This window comes from Chrysoperla carnea, chromosome 3, assembly GCF_905475395.1.
Source record: "Chrysoperla carnea chromosome 3, inChrCarn1.1, whole genome shotgun sequence".
NCBI lineage: Eukaryota > Metazoa > Arthropoda > Insecta > Neuroptera > Chrysopidae > Chrysoperla > Chrysoperla carnea.
The window spans coordinates 63,807,670-63,826,418 of record NC_058339.1 but is presented as its reverse complement, the minus strand read 5'-3'; the positions used below and the strand labels follow the sequence as shown (position 1 = coordinate 63,826,418).

Here is an 18,749-nt window from a genome sequence, read left to right as displayed (position 1 = left end):
ATGTGGGTGGCCCCTGTTATAGGCGTATATGCCAGATAAACACCATTATTATTATACTTTTCGTCTTTTAACAAACATAAATTGAAAAAATATATTTTTTTAGATTTTTGTCCACGCTACTTACCGTGCTTATATACATCCTTAATTAATTAGTGTGGCAAAGCGGGTTTGCTTGTTTTCAATAATTTAGATTTTTACTTTTTTAAATTTCCACCGACATTTCCACATCTACGGTTTTACCATAAAACCAATGCTAAATATGCCTACTTTTGAAGTCTTTTATTTATTTAAATAATCGCTCAACCCCCCCCCTCCCCTCCTTAATATGTTCAGAATTGATTTAATGCAACTTCATATTTAAAAAAATCAAGCTTTTTATCTAAAATTACCTTGGTGCTCGTACATCCTTAAAGCTATTAATAAAATGTAAAGTTTAAAATATTTATAATAAAAAAGTGATATTTAATCGAAGCGTTTTTTTTTATATATTTTTTATTGTATTGAGTTACATTAATTCTTTTTACAGTCCATTAATCAAACACCACCTACCTAATAAAGGTGTACTTGTATGATTATGAATTTTAAAATAATTTTTTTATTAAGAAAACATTAATAAAATTTGATATTTTAAGTACTAAGGTGTTATTATAAATCATAAATTTGATTGGTAATAATTTTATATCCTTGTATGTGAGAAATTTTCTTTAATTTCTTTGTATACTATTTAGTTATAGGTATTCGATACCTATTAACTGTCCCTCGAAATAGTTTTATTATTATCAGTTTGTTTTTTTATTTTAATAATACATGCCTGAAGACGCAAAAAAAAACATATTTCGAAATATTTAACGTTATTTCAATATACTAACTTTTCTACTACAATATCATAAATATTTTGGCGTCAATTCTAAACCCAAACAAAATCACAAGTATTTCTAGTATTAAACTATGTTTGAAATAATTATCTTTGTTTTGAGATCTCTCATTTTTTGTTATAATGAATTTTTTATCATAAAAATTAAACTTATTCATTTTCTTACAAGTTAAACACAGTCATAATCAAAAAATAATTATCTTCTGCTTGATAATAAAACAAATTAGTTATCATGGACCAAAAATAAGTCTTTTTTAAAAGAATAAATATTTACATTTAAAATTCCAAACCAACTTATGTAAATGCCATCTAATGTAATAACACAACTCTAATCTTATTATATTCTGACAAATAATAATAATAATAATAATAATATAATCTTAAGGTCATATCATATTTTTTAAAGGTAATATTTTGATAAAATAATATTTTTGAGTAAAATATTAAATAAAGGCTTAGCACCTCGTATAATCACACGACAGCGTTATTATTTTCACGCGAATGATGTAATTATGATGAACACAATTCATTTTGATCTCTTCAAAGCTCAAAAATAAAAATTGATTGTAGGTTTCTTGTTCTAATTTTACTATTTAATATATCTACCCTAATTATTAATAACTAGCTTGATACCCGCCCGCTTCGCTTGGCTTAAAAGTAAAGACCATCGCGTTATTGTCTTCATCTCTCTTGCTCTCGCTCGTCCCCCTCACATAACACTCAAAATTAGGCTAGAGCTTATTTTACACAGGTAAAATATATGTACAGAATTCAATTTTTTTTAAATGTTATATAGTCTTAATTCCTTGAGTGCATCAGAACAGATGGCCATGAATTGTATATTGTACACAATTTTACAGAAATCTTTAATTTATAGTTCGAAATTATACTCATAGATGTAAATTATAGCTCATGTGTTAATCTGATTTATGAGCTATGTTATTGTACACTTTCATTCAAATATGTTTAATAGTTTTTACGTGGAAGCGGAAACACACAAACATTGTTACTTTCACATTTATAATATATTATAATCGTAAGGACAATGAGTCTTAAACGCATACGTCATTCGATCACTATAAAATTTTCTACTAATCTCGTTTCATTGACTCCATTATAATAAGCACTTTTGATATTCAACATCTCAATTACAGCAAAATTTTAAGGTATTTCTTTATTGATACTAAGTTGTTAATGAAGTACATAAGGTGTCGTGGGGCACTCGGTTGGAGGAAAGTTTTGCAAAAATAAACATATTACTTTCTGCAATGCAGTTATATACATATGGGTGGGTGTAGCGTACTATAGCAAAATTGTCATGATAATCGAAGTCTTTTTTTGTTTCTTAAACTTTTTTTGGACCAAGTGTCTGTGTTATTATTATTGGTTATCGCTCAATATGTTTGTCAGTTATATCGATATCACAAGCAGTGTATGCTATCGTTTGACTAGACATGTTCATAGAATAATTGTATGTGAAAAACATTAATCTTAATAATAATAAATAAAAATAATCTTTCCAAATATGTGTAAATAATAAATACAAAATGTATGTATTTAATAAAATAACATACTTTTTTACTTAAATACTAATTCCACATTTGAGAATTGGGTTAATTAATACAATTGTAAGGTTAAATATCTATACAAAAGAGTATCTAGTTAAATTGATTTTTAAATACGTTCTACGTACGTACGTATGTATCTCTGTATGTATGTAAGTAAACAATAGAAAGGCGAGAAAAAAACTCGAATCAAATTAAATAATAATCTTGGGAGAAATAAATGTTTGTTTTTAATGTGTTTTGTGTAATCAAAACACACGCAACTACTATGCGAGATTAATAGATTAAAACTTTTCTTATGTTTCGTTTCAATATGATAGAAAATGCATGCAAAACTTGCTGATTCATTGTCATCATCGCCGGTACAAAACTTGTCGATGGATTTCTCTCAATCTGAAATTCATTCACATTTCTTCACATCTCACCTTCAATAGCTGCTTATGGTTATTATTAGATGCCTTTGATTAAATTGAAAAATTGTACTCTTTTCGTGTTCTTGAAAATATAAAATTCTAAACAAAGAAACAGGAAGGAGACTAATAATAACTCTATTCAAATTTTCAATCCTGGATCTCTATCACCATCACAGCATAAAAGGGTATAAGGGGGTGAATAAGCTACACCCTCCAAAAGGTCATTCCACACTACATGCAAATTTTCACACTTCTTCTCTCAATTTGGAGGTGCTGTAAAAGTGCATAAATCCCTGAAACCGTCGGAAGAGTAGGTTTCCCCCCTTTAATCCTCTCCAAATTGCTTAAATCAATCGCCACATTTAATTACCTTATTCGCCTGAAATAAAACTCTACAAGCCCAATTTTCGATTATTTGAACTAAATACGACCACCGAAAATGGATATTAACGTAGCGGGAAATCCGAAACCATAATATATATTCATTTCATACAGTGCATTAATCAATATTAAAAAGGGAATCAATATGACAAAAAACCCGATAACTTAACAGAACCGTTTACCTCGGTAGGCGATTGTTTATAACAAATATTCGAAAATACATATTCAGCCATTTCAAACCTTAACCTTTAAAATTTAACCAATGGGTGTTAATGACCATGTTTGGATATTGTAAAAATTAATATTAAAAAAAACTGATACTATTAACCTCGATAAATTTCCATCTAATTTAAATATAAATTGTTTACAATGTTTCTGTGTTTTTTTTGCGACCATCCATGGATGGTAATAATTTCTTTATAATAATATTAATTTGCATTTGTTAATTAATATTATGTAAATAATATTTTAATTATTAGCTACCTGACTTAAAAACTAAGCTAATTGCGTTGTTTGATTTTATAATTTGTATTTCAATAAACATATACTAAAATTTTCATAATAAAACAATATTAGAATTCTAGACATTACCTTTTTCAGTTTATTTTATTGAAGAAAAATGGTTATATTTTTTGTATAATTATTTCCTACTTTATTTCAAAACAAACCATTTTGAACTAGAATTCGCATTATCTTTGTATGATTATTAATCTAAATAATTATATTGCGAAACTTTAAGAAACCAAAGGGGAAGTTTTTAAAGTTGAATGAGCCTTTACTCTTGAAATTTTAAATTTTGATACATTTATTTAATTAATAATAATAAAATTTTGTATAATATGAAAGTAAAAGGTAGCATTATAATTAGAATAAATTTAGTAAATTCGATTAATTTGAACACAAAGCATTTTTTCTTATAAATTAAAGAATATATCTTATTAGTTAGTCGGTAATTATAATTAAAAATTTGTAAGTAATTATATGAACGTAAAAATGTTTAAATGTTTAAATGTTAGTTAGTACCCATGTGTTTGTTACCTTGATAATTTAATCTTTTAATATACAATATAACAAAAGTTATACAATGATTATTGTTAACAGTTAGTTAGTAAGTTAAAACAATTAATTATTACACAATAAATAAATATTTAATTTTTATTATTATTATTATTTCTATTTTAACTATTTAATACACACACATGAAACAGAAAACCTGTTGAAAAGTCAAGTCATTGATATACATACCCTGTTATTGTTTTAAATGTATTATATACTTTTATTGCGAAATAAAAAATGCTTTAATTTATTTTACAAAAACAGAACCTCCCCGTTATTTTTATAAAAAAAAAGTTTTTTATTTCTGTAGATTTTATGAAGATTTCTTCATAAAAAGGTAATTATTGTGATAAATATAGCGTACCTCGTAAAAAGACTACTTTCAGGTTTTACAATTTAAAAAAAAAAAATAATCTGTGATTAGTCTGGATTTTGTTAAAAAAGCTAATTTTGATGCTTAAAATCTAAAATTTAATTTTTCAATTTCACCACCATTTTTGTGTTTTATCAAACATTAATCACTGATCTTTTTTTACAAAGTAGGCCTCAAAAATCTAAAAAAACTCTTTACAATGCAAAAAAAATAAATATTCTAATTTGTTGATAAGAACTATTTTTCCAGCTAAGCATCTTTAAAAATTGATAAAAATATGTTATCTAATAAAATTAAACTAGAATTGCCTACGAAATTATGACCTGGAACCTTTTAGATACAAGTAAGGCTCCACCTCAAAATCCGGGAATAAACCAGAAGGTCGGATTTTTTCCGATTTGTGTAAACAGTTTTTCCATAATTAAAAGTTTAAATTAATATTCTTCAAATAATTTAAAATATAAGCTTCTCAGAATATAAAACAAATAAAAAAGATATTTATTTATTTTTTGAACTCTGGAACATATTTATATTGATATCGGAAGTCGGGAGAAACTACACAAATTCTGAAGTGGTTAATTCAAATCTGGAGGGATGGAAACAATAAATACTGGCTCAGAGGATATTCAAGTCTTTAAATACTAGACCTACGTACCCAAAATTAGACCTCTCACTCTTTCACTATAAAGTATATTAAAAAATAAAATTTAATAATATTTTTATTTAACTCTTTTGTTAACAAATTAAAATATAATTTTCAAATTAATTTACCTACAAAATAATAATTTAATAAATTCTTTATTTTCTAATAAAATTATTATCAACAAAAAATATTAAATTATGGTAGTCCATTGTATAATATAACTTACAACCTTGATGGCTTGATTATATGTTGACCTAAATCTGCTTTAAAATTTAGATCGTTTTTTATAATAAATATTCTATGTTTCTTATTAAACAGATTAAAAATTTCTGCCATAAAAGAAAATTCATAATAGAATATTTATTTGTTTCGAAATATTTAATTGTTAATATAAATCCTCAACATTTTTCATATCTTCCTGACTAGTTGTTTATTCCATCTCATCCATACTTTTAGAAATATATATTGTTATGTCCCCTTTATAAATTCAGAGCTCAACATGTTCCTATAGTAGGCATGGGCGAGTTATTTTAAGTCGAAGTTAAGTTGTTATAACTTTATTGTGTGTCATAAACTCTATTGTGTGTCTCTTTATCCAAGTCCACATTACTCATAGAGGAAGAAGCGAGACGGGTATACGAATCTTCTACCTATCCCAGTTTCTCTTAATAAGTAATGAGATAGGTAGAAAAAAATGTTTTCTCTCTATCTTACTCGTATTTTAGGTTGTCGCTGGTTAGGTCGTCACTGTCTTACTCGTATTTTACGTGAAGAGTCCGAGGGACTTCTCTGAGTCACATTTGCCCATGCCTGACCTGTAGTATATAAAAATTTTATTTGTTCAAAGATTTTTAATGTTTGTTTTTTTACTTTTATACTTACTTTTTTTTAATGTGTTTTAATTTATAAACAATTTATTAATATTAAAAAAGTATTAATTTTGTATGTTTTTGATTTATATACGGATATTTTGTTGCAATCCACAATGTTTATAAATTTATGTTGACAATACGCAACTCTTTACTAAAATAGTAAAAATATTTCATTCTTAAATTACTAAAAGTGGATGTTATTGTGTACGTATTTGTTTATGTTTCCGGATATAATATATTTTTTTATGCGACAAAAGTTTTATTAAACAATTATGTTACTTATTTATAATAGTTAAAAGATTCATGACTAATTTATTACTAGAAATAAATTTGGTTTGGTTTTGCATTCGATTTAAGCCGAACTCAATAAGTTTACGGAAAAGTTTACTGAACAAAAGTTATTTCTTACCACTTGCTAACATTCCGAATTTTAGAACTATCCCTATTTCGGGCATACTGTATTCTACCATTTCATTATTTTTGCTCGATTTATAAATTCCCTGGAATTTTTCAAAATTATCAAAGCAATGGAAATTTTCTATTATTTTTGGAATATTTAATTCCACTTGTTCATTCAACGAGAAATGTGTTTTGTCTGATGGAGATATTTTTCAAGTTATATTAAAATTAAATAACTGATTTGAATAAAATAGTCATTTTTGAATGACAGCAATAATAGTATCTAATTATACATAATTAGTTGATGTGTTAGAGAGAAAGTTATTATTATTATTATAATTTTTATTTAATATAAAAAGGTTTGCATCCATTGCATCCATCGTGCATCGGTTGGATGTTTGTTAAGGACGTTTATAAATATGTAGGTAATATATTCATCAGTTTGTTTATTATAAGTTAACCAACCTAACTTACGTTGTTCATGAATCTTTGGTTATCAAAAATCTTGTTTGGACATTAAATTCCGCATTCCAAGTTAAAATTAATAATAAAGAGTGATCATTAACGCAAGATTTAAATTTCTGCCCATTTTGCGTAGTATGAAAAGCAAAGAAAGCGTGGCGGCTGGCAGTTTAGGGTTTTTTAAAATGGAGGACTCCAGGTTTTAAAAATAATAAGGTTTAAGCAGCTCACGATTTTCCTATAAACTATGGTTGAATTAATATTGATATAGCTACATCAAATATGGAAAAATAAATTTAAAAAAATTGAGAGAGATTAGACTATGATAGACCGCCCAAATAATAGGGTTTAACATAATTGGATTTTTTCAATGAAGTTTTTGGAAGTCTTAGATTTCTGACAACAAGTGTGCGACCACTCACGAGAAGAAAAGAAAAACGAGACGAAATATACAGAAATTTCACTCTTGTCTTGTGTAGTTTTGGGGAAAACACTAACGGAAAAAATCCTAGAAACTTTAAACAATCCTGCCCAAAGAATACATGTTGAAAATTTTACTTTTGAAACTTTCTGAATGAATTTCAATTAACAATCACTTCAGCCACACCCCCTCCCCTTCCCGAATGAAATTTCTGACTCCTTGTTTGGAGTAAAACTTTTGTTGAGTCTTAGTTGGTCGTGGTCTCTAAATAGCTTCAGTTTCTTTTTTGCTGGTTTAAGAAATCGAAGCGTAGCAGATAAAAGCATTAGTCTCTCTTGAAGCCCTAATTTTAACATTTTAACACACTCACTTTTTCTTTAAGAGGAAAAAAGAGTTTTTCTTTTTTTTTTTCGTCGTGTCCCATTTATTTTCATTCGATAATTTCTTGACTCGAACGATATAGTTTCGACCTAGACTCGATTTTTTTTTTAAATTTCGGTACTGATAATGTTTCGAAAACGAAACGAAACTTGGGCGAAATCGATAAAAGTATTGTCCTCGCAAGAAACCCCAATACAAGTAAAGACAAATGTATTATTATTAGATTTTAATAATAAATACTACACTAATACTAGTGAAATTATTCTCATGTTAATAAGTAATGTCGTTTTAAAACAAAATTACTTATTATGTTATACATTAATTTATTTATTTATTGTTATTTTCAGTATTGCACGATGAATAAATAAATTATCTAATAAAGTACAATTAAACAAAACAAAAATATAAATTTTTCATACAAAACTAACTTACAATGAATGTTAATATTTAATTGGTTATTTTGTATTGTTTCAAAAAAACATTTATTGATCATTACACTAATTTTAATAATTTATATCATGTTTAAATATATTCTATGAGAAAGTGAAATTTATTCTGATAGTTTAGTTTTCTGACTGCACGACGCATTTTAATTATATTAATTATATTGTCTATAGCTATGCGAATATGATAGTTATCTTTAAATAATATTGATTTAATTCTATTTGAAATTATCCAACTTTTCTGCATTACACAGTTAAATGATAGTGAAATTTATTTTCTTTTAACAAATATTGTTAAAGACTTTATACAAACGAAACCACTGCTGTTTTTTTATCTTTCTTTCGAAATTTTTATTTAACTAGCCAGAAACTTCGTTATTGTTAAGTTTTGAGACAAACAAAAATATTTATTTACGATTTATAGTAAACTATAGATACTCACTCGCTCGCTGGGCATAAAAGTAAAGATTGATAAAGATTGCTCTCGCTTATCCTCTTTCTATAACACTCGAAATAATGGTAAGAATTGTTTTACAGAGGTAAAATATATGTATGGTTTTCTATTTTTTTAAATGTATAATAGTAATTATTCATTGAGTATATCAGAGAAGATGGCCTTGAAATATTTTATATTGACTATTTTTACAGAAATCAGTAATTTATGGTAATGTCAAATTAAATTAATTTTTAAATTTTTTTTTATTTTTTTATTAATATATCTTTATAAATTATATCTCATGTGTTATTGTGATATATCAGCTACATTGCTGAACAGTTTCATTAAAAATCATTCGCTAGTTTTAGCGTGAAAGCGTAACAAACAAACAAACAAACATGCTTACTTTCGCATTTGTAATATATAGAGATGTATAGTAAAGTACGTTTTGAATATAATAATTCACTTAAGGATGTACAAGCACCAAGGCAATTTTAAATAAGAAGCTTGATTTTTTTCTAAATATGAAGTTGGGCTAAGTTTAAATCCATTCTAAAAGTTTTCGGAGGGTTGCCCGATTATTTAAATAAATAAATGACCAATTAATTAAGGATGAGATACAAATTTAAAAAAATATATTTTCCAATTTTGATGGTGAATTATGTTATAACTTGACAATATCAGATGAAAAGTAAGAATAAAATTTTTCGATATCTAAAGTAATTTTCAAAATATCGAAAATTTTGTTTAATTATTTAGCTTTCAATATTTCGAAAACCAAGGCAGATATCGCAAAATTTTATTCTTATTTTTCGTCTACATTCATGAAGTTATATCAAAATTCATCATCAAAGTTGAAAATAAAGTTCAAATAATTTCAGCCACAAGTCTAAACTTGCTTTGGCGCCCGTACTACCTTAATTTTTTTTTATAATTTGATAGGGTCGTTTATTTACTTGTCAATAAGAAATAATTTCTAATATTCAATTTCATAAAAAGAACGATTAATTATTTCTCTAATTTCAATAGAAATTTACATAATATGTCTGACTGTTTTTCTGCAAACAAAAATTAAAGGGCTTTTCAATTGTCATGTCAAATGTGATTCTCAGTCACTCAGTGACAACAAGGTCGGTCATCGACTTTAGTTATTAATCAAAATAATATATTTTAATTCTTCCAAATAGTTGATTGACCTTTTTCACTAACTTACGGAAGAAAAAATACAACAAAATGTCAGTAGAACCTGTCAAAAAATTAAATTCTTAAAAATTTATATACACAATTGATAAACAAATTAAAAAATTTGATTGACTCAGTAATATCAGTAGATATTTAAAAAAAAAATTGATAAAATTCCTGTACACAAAATCTAGACAATACACCAGTCTTCATGTGATGTTATGTGAGCCGTTACCTGATTTTTTTTTCCCGAATCAAAAACCGTTTGTTTCATATTCATTTAAAATAAATGTATATAAAAAAAAAACAATTTTTTAATTCTTTTCATCTCAATGTTTATATGAAAACAAGTACCCGTTGTGTGTGCATGTGTGTCTAGGTATTACATATGATTCGTTAAATCATATTAACAAATTCGTCATGAATGGGTATTTAATTATCTACATTTTATCAACAATGTCAATAAAATATGAATAATAAATTATTTATTATTTTTTCATCAAAAATTTTTAATATAAAAAGGTTATTGAACACTAATTGAATTTCTTATGTACCATCAACAAATAACAGTTAAAATCAAATTTAGACAATTAGTTCCCTTTAAATTATTTGACGATTAACTCATAAGATATATCTGCGATTTCATTCGTATACAATTTACTTTCAAATAACCAAATACCTCAAGTTTCGCAAAATCGAAAGATAAAATAAACCAAAAAGTCGGGAAATAGTGAAATTAATCTAATTATACCACCGAATTATAATATTGTTCGTTATTTTTGATGTGTACCCAGTTTTCCCATAATTAAATATTTAAATAAATATGCCCCAAGTAATTTAAAATAAGAACTGCTCAGAATTGTCAAATTTACCTGATTATGAAAAAAATAATCCAAAAATATTTTTTTCACTACTCTGGAGAATTTATGTTGATATCGGGAGTCGGGGAGAAGACTACACAATTTCGGGAATCTCCCAATCAAATCTGGAGAGTTAGTACCTTATTTCCATAGTTTTCACATGAAATCGAACTTAAATAATAAACCTTCGTGATAATTACAAGAAAATGCTTGCAGTAAGGTTCCTAAGCCTCAGCTTTTTTTTCTATAAGAGATTTGGTCATTTCATATCTAATCCCCAATATTTATCATTACAATTTATTCATTACTAGCTTGATATCCACCCGCTTTGTTGGGTTTATAGCATCCACCTCCCTTGGCCTCACGTATTCCCGTTTCAAAACACTCGAAATAAGGGTAGGGAATGTTTTACACTGGTAAAAGATACAATTTATGGCCAACTGTTCTGATACACTTAATGAATTAAGACTGTATAACAGTTAAAACAAATTGAAAGTATATGTACAGATTTCAATTTTTTTAACAGAACAGGTGGCCATAAATTGTATCTCGTTCACCATTTTCATAGAAATCTTTAATTTATAGTTCAAAATGATGCTCCTAGTGGCGTCAAACCTTTTAAATCTAATAGATTCCTATACATAGAATATTTTAATAATGAATTACGTTGATTCTTCTATTTTAAAGTTTCATTTTATTGATTGAAGTATTGAACTGACAAGACAATTAATTTAAAAAAAAAATAGCTAAACGATAAGAAAACTCGTTATTAAAATAAAATTGCTTATTGTAAAAATCACGACTAATAATTAAATAAACATTATCGTTAACAGTGCTGTAATATTTATAATCATATTTCCCCGAAAATATAGACTTATGCTCTGTGTTCAGCAGTTTAGAGAGAATAATCAGGAGGAAAACTTCGTCGCCTACTATTTTTTTTTAAACTACCCCATTCCAACAGCCCCATACTCATCAATTGAGTTCGAGGGTTGAAAATTTGTGAAACCCCCTGGAGGTACTTCTCAGTACCTCCACTCTCTTTTTGTAACAAAATTTTTGCAGTTTTTAACGAATTGCATTCTAAGCAGGTTCTTCAAATTTAGCAAAAGAGTCGAAATTTGTATCTGGGAAATGTCAGCTTCTCACAACCTCCATTCCCTTTTTTTATCGAAATATAATGTTTTAGCGATTTTTGAGGCTGCACCTCGACAGCCCCATCAAATTGAGTAGGAAGGTTTAAAATTTGCATGTCAATTGACTTAATGTTAAAGAAGTGCATTCATACAAGAAGTTCATTTGTAGTATCAATTATCAATTTCCCAATTGCCTTTCTTATTCCTTGAATATTAAATATGCTCAAGTATTCAATGATGGGAAAATATAACCTTAATGATGGGAGCCTGATGCTCACGAATTTTTGTATAATAGAAAAATATAATAATTGAGAATAGCTATTATTCCAATCAAAGGTCAGTTAATAAATTGTTAACCATAAACTTGGTGCATATTATTTCATAACAATCAACTCAACAAATACACACTTACTATAAATATATACAATAATTGAAAATATGATTATTAATATAACTTTCCACTTCACGTTCTTTTTAACTTTCTTTTATAAACAAACATTTTTAAGATAAACACATTCGTTAGAGATAGATATTATATTATATATGTATTTAATTGATGAAAAATTTATTGAAATTGTTTGTTTGTTAATATATTTACGTATAGACTTTCTCATGTAACAAAAAGTTAATATAAAATATTAAAAAACAATTCTTTACATTCGATCGAAATTCTATTATTCGAATTTTAATTACTAAGAGAAATAAATAGATATCAAATTCAGAAAATAATTTAAGATTGCTCTGGCACGATCACAGAGTTAAAGAAACATGAAAATTTCTATATTAATTATTGAAATTTTTTACCATTCTAAAGAATAGCTATATTATATATGTCTAGTCTTCGAATCCAGATCTTCTTTAGAATCGAAAAAAATACAAAATATGCAGAAAAAAAAATCTATGGGCTTTTATGGTTCTAACAAAGCTACTTAATGAGGCTTCTAACACATCGAAAATTCTAAGGATATACTCCCATCAAATTAGATGAAATTTCGGACGCAACAATGCCATCCACCTATGCCAATTTTTAACTTTTTTACTTATAGAATAAATATTTTCATAGAGGCAAAAAAAGGGTGATTTCGGATAATTAAACGATTTTCCACAATTTTTTGCAATTTACTCTAAAACTTTGCATTTTAGAAAAAAATAGATTAGTCCAAAGTTATCGAGTACCAAATTTACGATCGATGTGTATATATAAACTTTTTCTAATCTTTCATATTTTCTGAAAAATCACATCAATCTAAACCAACGGAATCGATGGAGATTTCTCTACCTTCTTATCTATTGATCTACGTGAGTGTCAGGTTTTGACTCCTATAGGTTATTATAGATCAAAGATTGTAATAATCTTGTAATTAGATTGCTTTTTAGAAGTTTCAGGTTTATCGTTCTGAGGCTCACTCTTTGGTATAGACTGTTTTTTTTTTTTATTAACGAGTTCCAACACCTGTTTCGATCAATTTTGGGGATAAGTATTACCATAAAAAAAGTTAAAACAATCTGGGTTTTAGAAAATTTGATGAAATTTGGAATTCATAATATGAATATAAAAATGTATGGTCAAATTATGAGGATGTTTGGAGACAAAAATAAAAATTTTAATCTATCGCAAATCGAATTTCTTCGATATTAAATCATAAACATTTTTATTTGATTTTTAACAATTTACAATAGTTAAGAACATAAAAAAATTAAACAATATTGAATTTTACATTAAATTTTAAAAAGTCTAATCAAGAATTTATATAAAATCATGTAATAAGGAATAAAAGATTCGTGACACAAACAGAAAAGTAAAAGGAAACGTGAATGTATTTTTATATTATTTTAAAATAATTGAAGTATCATAGATGTATATCAATCACATTGTGAAAACTCATGTACAATATTTTTAATTGCATAATGAAAAACTTTCTTTAAAACTAAATAAATATTTTTTTTGACTATTGTTATTGCTAATTGTATAAAATTGATTTCAAAAACAATTATTAAAAAACATTAATATAATATTTATTGTTTTTACAGAGGTAAATTTGCTGCAGTCCGCAAAGTACGTCATCTTGCAACTGGTATTGAATATGCTGCAAAGTTCATAAGAAAGAGACGCCGTGCTCAGGACACAAGTCGTGAAATAGGTCACGAAGTAGCTGTTTTGTTGCAATGCTCTAGAAGTCCCCGTGTTGTTAAACTTCATGAAGTATTTGATACACGTACAGAAGTGGCACTTATTCTAGAACTGTAAGTATAAAACATTTATTTTATTATAATTCAGAATTCCGTACCACTACAAACGAATTTTCATTTTTCCAACATTGATTTAGACCCAATTCTGGTCTTAAATTATAATATTTAAATCATAATAAAAATAATACAAATTTTGAAATTTTACTTTTTAAGGATTTAACTTTTACAATTATTTATCGCCTTCCAAATAAAACTAAACATACATACAAATCATATTTATAAATAAATTTTTAACAAAATTTCTTGTATTTAATTTTTAGAGCTGCTGGTGGTGAATTACAAGGAGTTTTAGATACAGAAGAATGCCTTCCCGAAGTGACTGCACGGCGAACAATGCAACAAATATTAGAAGGACTTGCAGACTTACATAAAAGAAATATAGCACATCTGGATTTGAAACCACAAAATTTACTTCTTACATCAAACTATCCATCACAAGATGCCGAAGTAAAATTATGTGATTTTGGTATATCCCGTGTTATAAAACCGGGTGTGGAAGTGCGAGAAATTTTAGGAACACCTGACTATGTTGGTAAGTATTTTCATTGACCGAAAAAAAATTCTGTAATACTTTCCCATTCGAACGTAAGGGCTAAAAACTTCAGAACCCAACCGAATCTTTCATAGTCGATAAACTCAACCCAACCAACTCGTTATTACAACATCTATTTTTTCCGAATCAATTTTTCCCGATTACCCCATTGATTTTGAATATTAAGACTTAAATTACTGGATTTCGTTAAATATGCCCATCTAGTAGATGAGTAAAACTATTTTGCAGTCAATATCTGACACTCCCATTCTTTCGATTTAAAACAACAATTGATCGCGATTGCGTTTTGCCTTGCTGGTCATTAATTGCACGCTACCATCACGGTCCAGTAATTAAAGTATGAAAATTCATGGAAAAATTGAATTTTATTAACAAAATTTGTTTTATTTATTTTAGCTCCAGAAATTTTAAGCTATGAACCCATTAGCTTAGCAACAGATATATGGTCAGTTGGTGTATTAGCATACGTACTATTAACCGGTTATTCACCATTTGGAGCTGATACAAAGCAAGAGACCTATTTGAATATATCACAGTGTGAATTAACTTTTCCTCCAGAATTATTCTCAGATGTATCAACTTCTGCACGAGATTTTATTAGACACACATTAGTCTTAGATCCAAGGTATGTATTGCTCATTTTTTTAATTCATAAATATGGTTTATTTTTTCCACAATACGACATTTTACGATTTCAATTTTACGATAGATTGCACCCATTAAGAGCTGAACATTTGACATTTTTGGTTATATTATTTATTAAAATATTCTGCTAAATTAAATGTAAACCATTCTGGTAAAATACTTCCATCTACTTTTAAAATTTCTCCAGTTCCAATTCAACGCTAAACTCGACGTAGTATTATAAATAAAATATTTAACCTGTAATCCTTTTTTTTTAGGAGACGACCGACAGCATCAGAATGTTTAGAACATCCATGGTTAAATAGTAAACTACCTATTTCCACAATCCCATTATCTTATGAAATCAATTTACAAATAGAAGCTGAAGAAGATACTTGTGACACAATAACAAATAACACTGTCGAAAATATTAAATCAAACCATACGACGACAGTAAATGGATATAGTTATGCCGAAGACAAAGTACAACCATTAACACCAGTATCACAACGAAAGTCCGCCACATGTTTATCTTGTGCACAATGCGGTGCAACATGTTGTCACAGTACTCATAACGTAACAAAATCAGTAATCACTGTGGATCGAGGAATATTATGTTAGCATATGGAACGTTGGATGTGTTCCATTTCGTAATTAATTATTATTTAAGACTGTGTTTGTTGTGTGTGAAACGTTCGAATCAATTGAAGATTCATCAATTTATTCATTACAAAAAAAACAAGGATGATTCAATTATTCTTCTCTGTGTGTACCAAGTGCCTAACAACATTTTCATCTCTTAAAAAAAAAAATTGTGATCAATATTACGAATTTCGTAGTAAAATCAAATATATCACTTCGAAAAATTTAGTTAGCTAGTCAGCTCTACAAAAATTGGTGCTTTTAACTTAAACAAAGAGGATAAAAATAGTACAATCGTTTGTTGTCGCTGGCCGATATGCTAAAATAAAAATAATTATATGAGAAGTACGCACAAAAAATATAATATGTACTCTGTGTTCATTGAAATATAAGTATATGAAAATAGTTTTAATTCGTATTTGATTCCCCTCGTTTTCCAGTGTAACAATTATTCATTGGGGTTGTTACTTATAGCTTTAAAATTTTGAAAAATTATATCAAAACGTACTTCTTTCCACAATTTTTACTCGTTCATATTTCATTTTGAACATGTAAAATATGTTTTAAATATGAACACAGCCTTAAGAATGATATAAAAATAGGAGAAGTCGATCGTATTAATCCCTTCTTGATAACAAATTTTATTTAATCAGTATACAAATTTTATAACTGAAATAGAATATTGAAAAAGGGCCAATTCCGATACATAATTTTTGTTTATATATTTTCTCTTTTAAACATTTATTTTAAAAAAATTGGCAAAAGATATTTATTTCATCCATAAAGCTTTTAAGTCGCCCGTATTTTAATCGTATTTGCGTTACAATATCTTAAATTTCTACTATTTATAAAGAAAGAGGGTTTGTTTTTACTCATTCTGGGATTCATTATTTCCAATAGAAATGAATTTTTATGGTCAAATTATCAGGAAGATTGTGATACGATCGACACTTGGACCAATATTTATTATTTATTTTAATAACTCAGGCAAATTTGTTAATTTAAAATTAGTTATCTACGAAAATATTTTACTTTATCCAACGTTATTTAACCTTAACGGTAATTCAATTCGTACATTTTACAGGTTTATACATTTTATTTTATAATCAAACATCTTTGTTGGATGTCTGATTTAAAAAATTCTTCAGCTACATTATAAATTAATGTAATAGTTCTATTAAAATCGGCATTCAGGATCAAGAATAGAATCGTTATTAGGAAGGAAGAATATTTTTAATTTACAAATTAATACTCGAACTTTGAAATCTATCTATCCTACGTTGGTTTGATAGAACTTAAGATACAGTGACCTTGGCAAAAAAAGTTATTTTGTCATGTTTGAAATAGTAAATTTTATTATATCTTAATATCGAAATTTAATAATTGAATCCGATAGCTTATGACTTCTAATTTTTGTTAAAAACGATAAATTTTGTACACAACTTTTTTTGTGGTGGGCTTTGTATAAGAGCTTTATATAGGTAAAAGAGAAATACGTGAACTATCGAATTCATAACGGATATTCCATATTGCACACCTGACTTCAATGATTTCCTGTATTCAATGTTTATTCAAATTTAAATTTTGTTCGTAAAAAATGATGACTATTTTTAAATAACATTTCATTTTTAAACAATAATTAGTTTTTTTTTTCAATTCAGATTAATACATTTGTTTAAAAAATAAGTATAAATACTTACCATCCACCATAATTTTTTGAAGTGTTTTTGTCAATTCTGTGAGTTTTTTTCATGATACCAATTAATTTTTGTTCTAAAGTCATAAATTGAGGAAAAAAGTTTATATGGCATAATCGGATATTGGAATATTACATTTTCTGAGATACCTATTTTTGTTAGAGTATTCTAATGTTGAAGAAATGAAATCAAAAGAAAAGTTTAAATAATCAAGAAAAAAAATATATTTTAAAGTTATTATAGTCATTTTAAGGGAAATGTTCTGAAAAGCTTTTAGATTTTTTATACAAAATGATTATCGTAAAGCTAACATTTTTCAATAAATAAATTTATCTCTTTTCGGAAACAAATATATTTATTCCAAAAGTTTTTACCTCTAAATGTATTAGTTGAAGTTAAAATCTGAAAGTTAAAACAGTAACTTATTTTCTTGTTGATAAACAGAGTGTTACTTAAATATTGCATCTGCAGAACAGTCAGAGAAAGGATAAAATTCTAATTCGATATCAACGAGATAAAGAATAAAATTTATTTAAAGTTTTGTTTTTACCATTTTTTCCGAGTTTTAATATTTATTTACTTTCAGTGTTCTAAAATACACAATTTAATTGTTTGTCAAAAATTTTAAAGTTTTTTCTTTAAACCGTTGAACGTCGTTAATATTCAATTTAGAAAAAAATTCGAATAGGTTGAGAAATTGACAAAATAATAGGCCATTAATGAAGCCTTTTTCGTTAATTTTACATCGAATTTGAAAACTGCAAAGAATCGTTTTTCTTAGAATTTTCTCCTCTAAATTATGGTGCTCTCCAAATGCGATAGTTATTAAAAATATCGTTCATAAACTTCCGCTTTTTATTCGTTTTTTAATATTAGAAAACATTAATTTTACTCCAAAGCACATCAGAAAATGAGTATATCAGTATCTTGCCATAATTAATCATTCAATAACTGGTTTATACAGATTATTGTCGCTATCGTTAGCCGAGGAGGCGTTTCAACAAATAAAAAGAAGATTCGCTTCTTGATATTTGTTTAAATAAAAAAAGTTATATGCGTTAATCCATTAAATTATACAGTCTCGTC

At 26.7% G+C, this 18,749-nt stretch overlaps 1 protein-coding gene across 1 annotated transcript in view; it reads left to right on the top strand.

Annotated features, from left to right (window-relative positions):
* The window catches only part of LOC123294851 (death-associated protein kinase related), a 324,675-nt gene extending 307,835 nt beyond the window's left edge, over positions 1-16,840 (top strand). The window contains exons 2-5 of the mRNA XM_044876026.1: positions 13,929-14,141; positions 14,408-14,679; positions 15,097-15,325; positions 15,603-16,840. Of these exons, the coding sequence (XP_044731961.1) occupies positions 13,929-14,141; positions 14,408-14,679; positions 15,097-15,325; positions 15,603-15,945 (1,057 nt within the window). The 3' untranslated portion in view covers positions 15,946-16,840. The remainder of the gene's footprint in view (positions 1-13,928; positions 14,142-14,407; positions 14,680-15,096; positions 15,326-15,602) is intronic.
* The last annotated feature ends 1,909 nt before the right edge of the window (positions 16,841-18,749 follow it).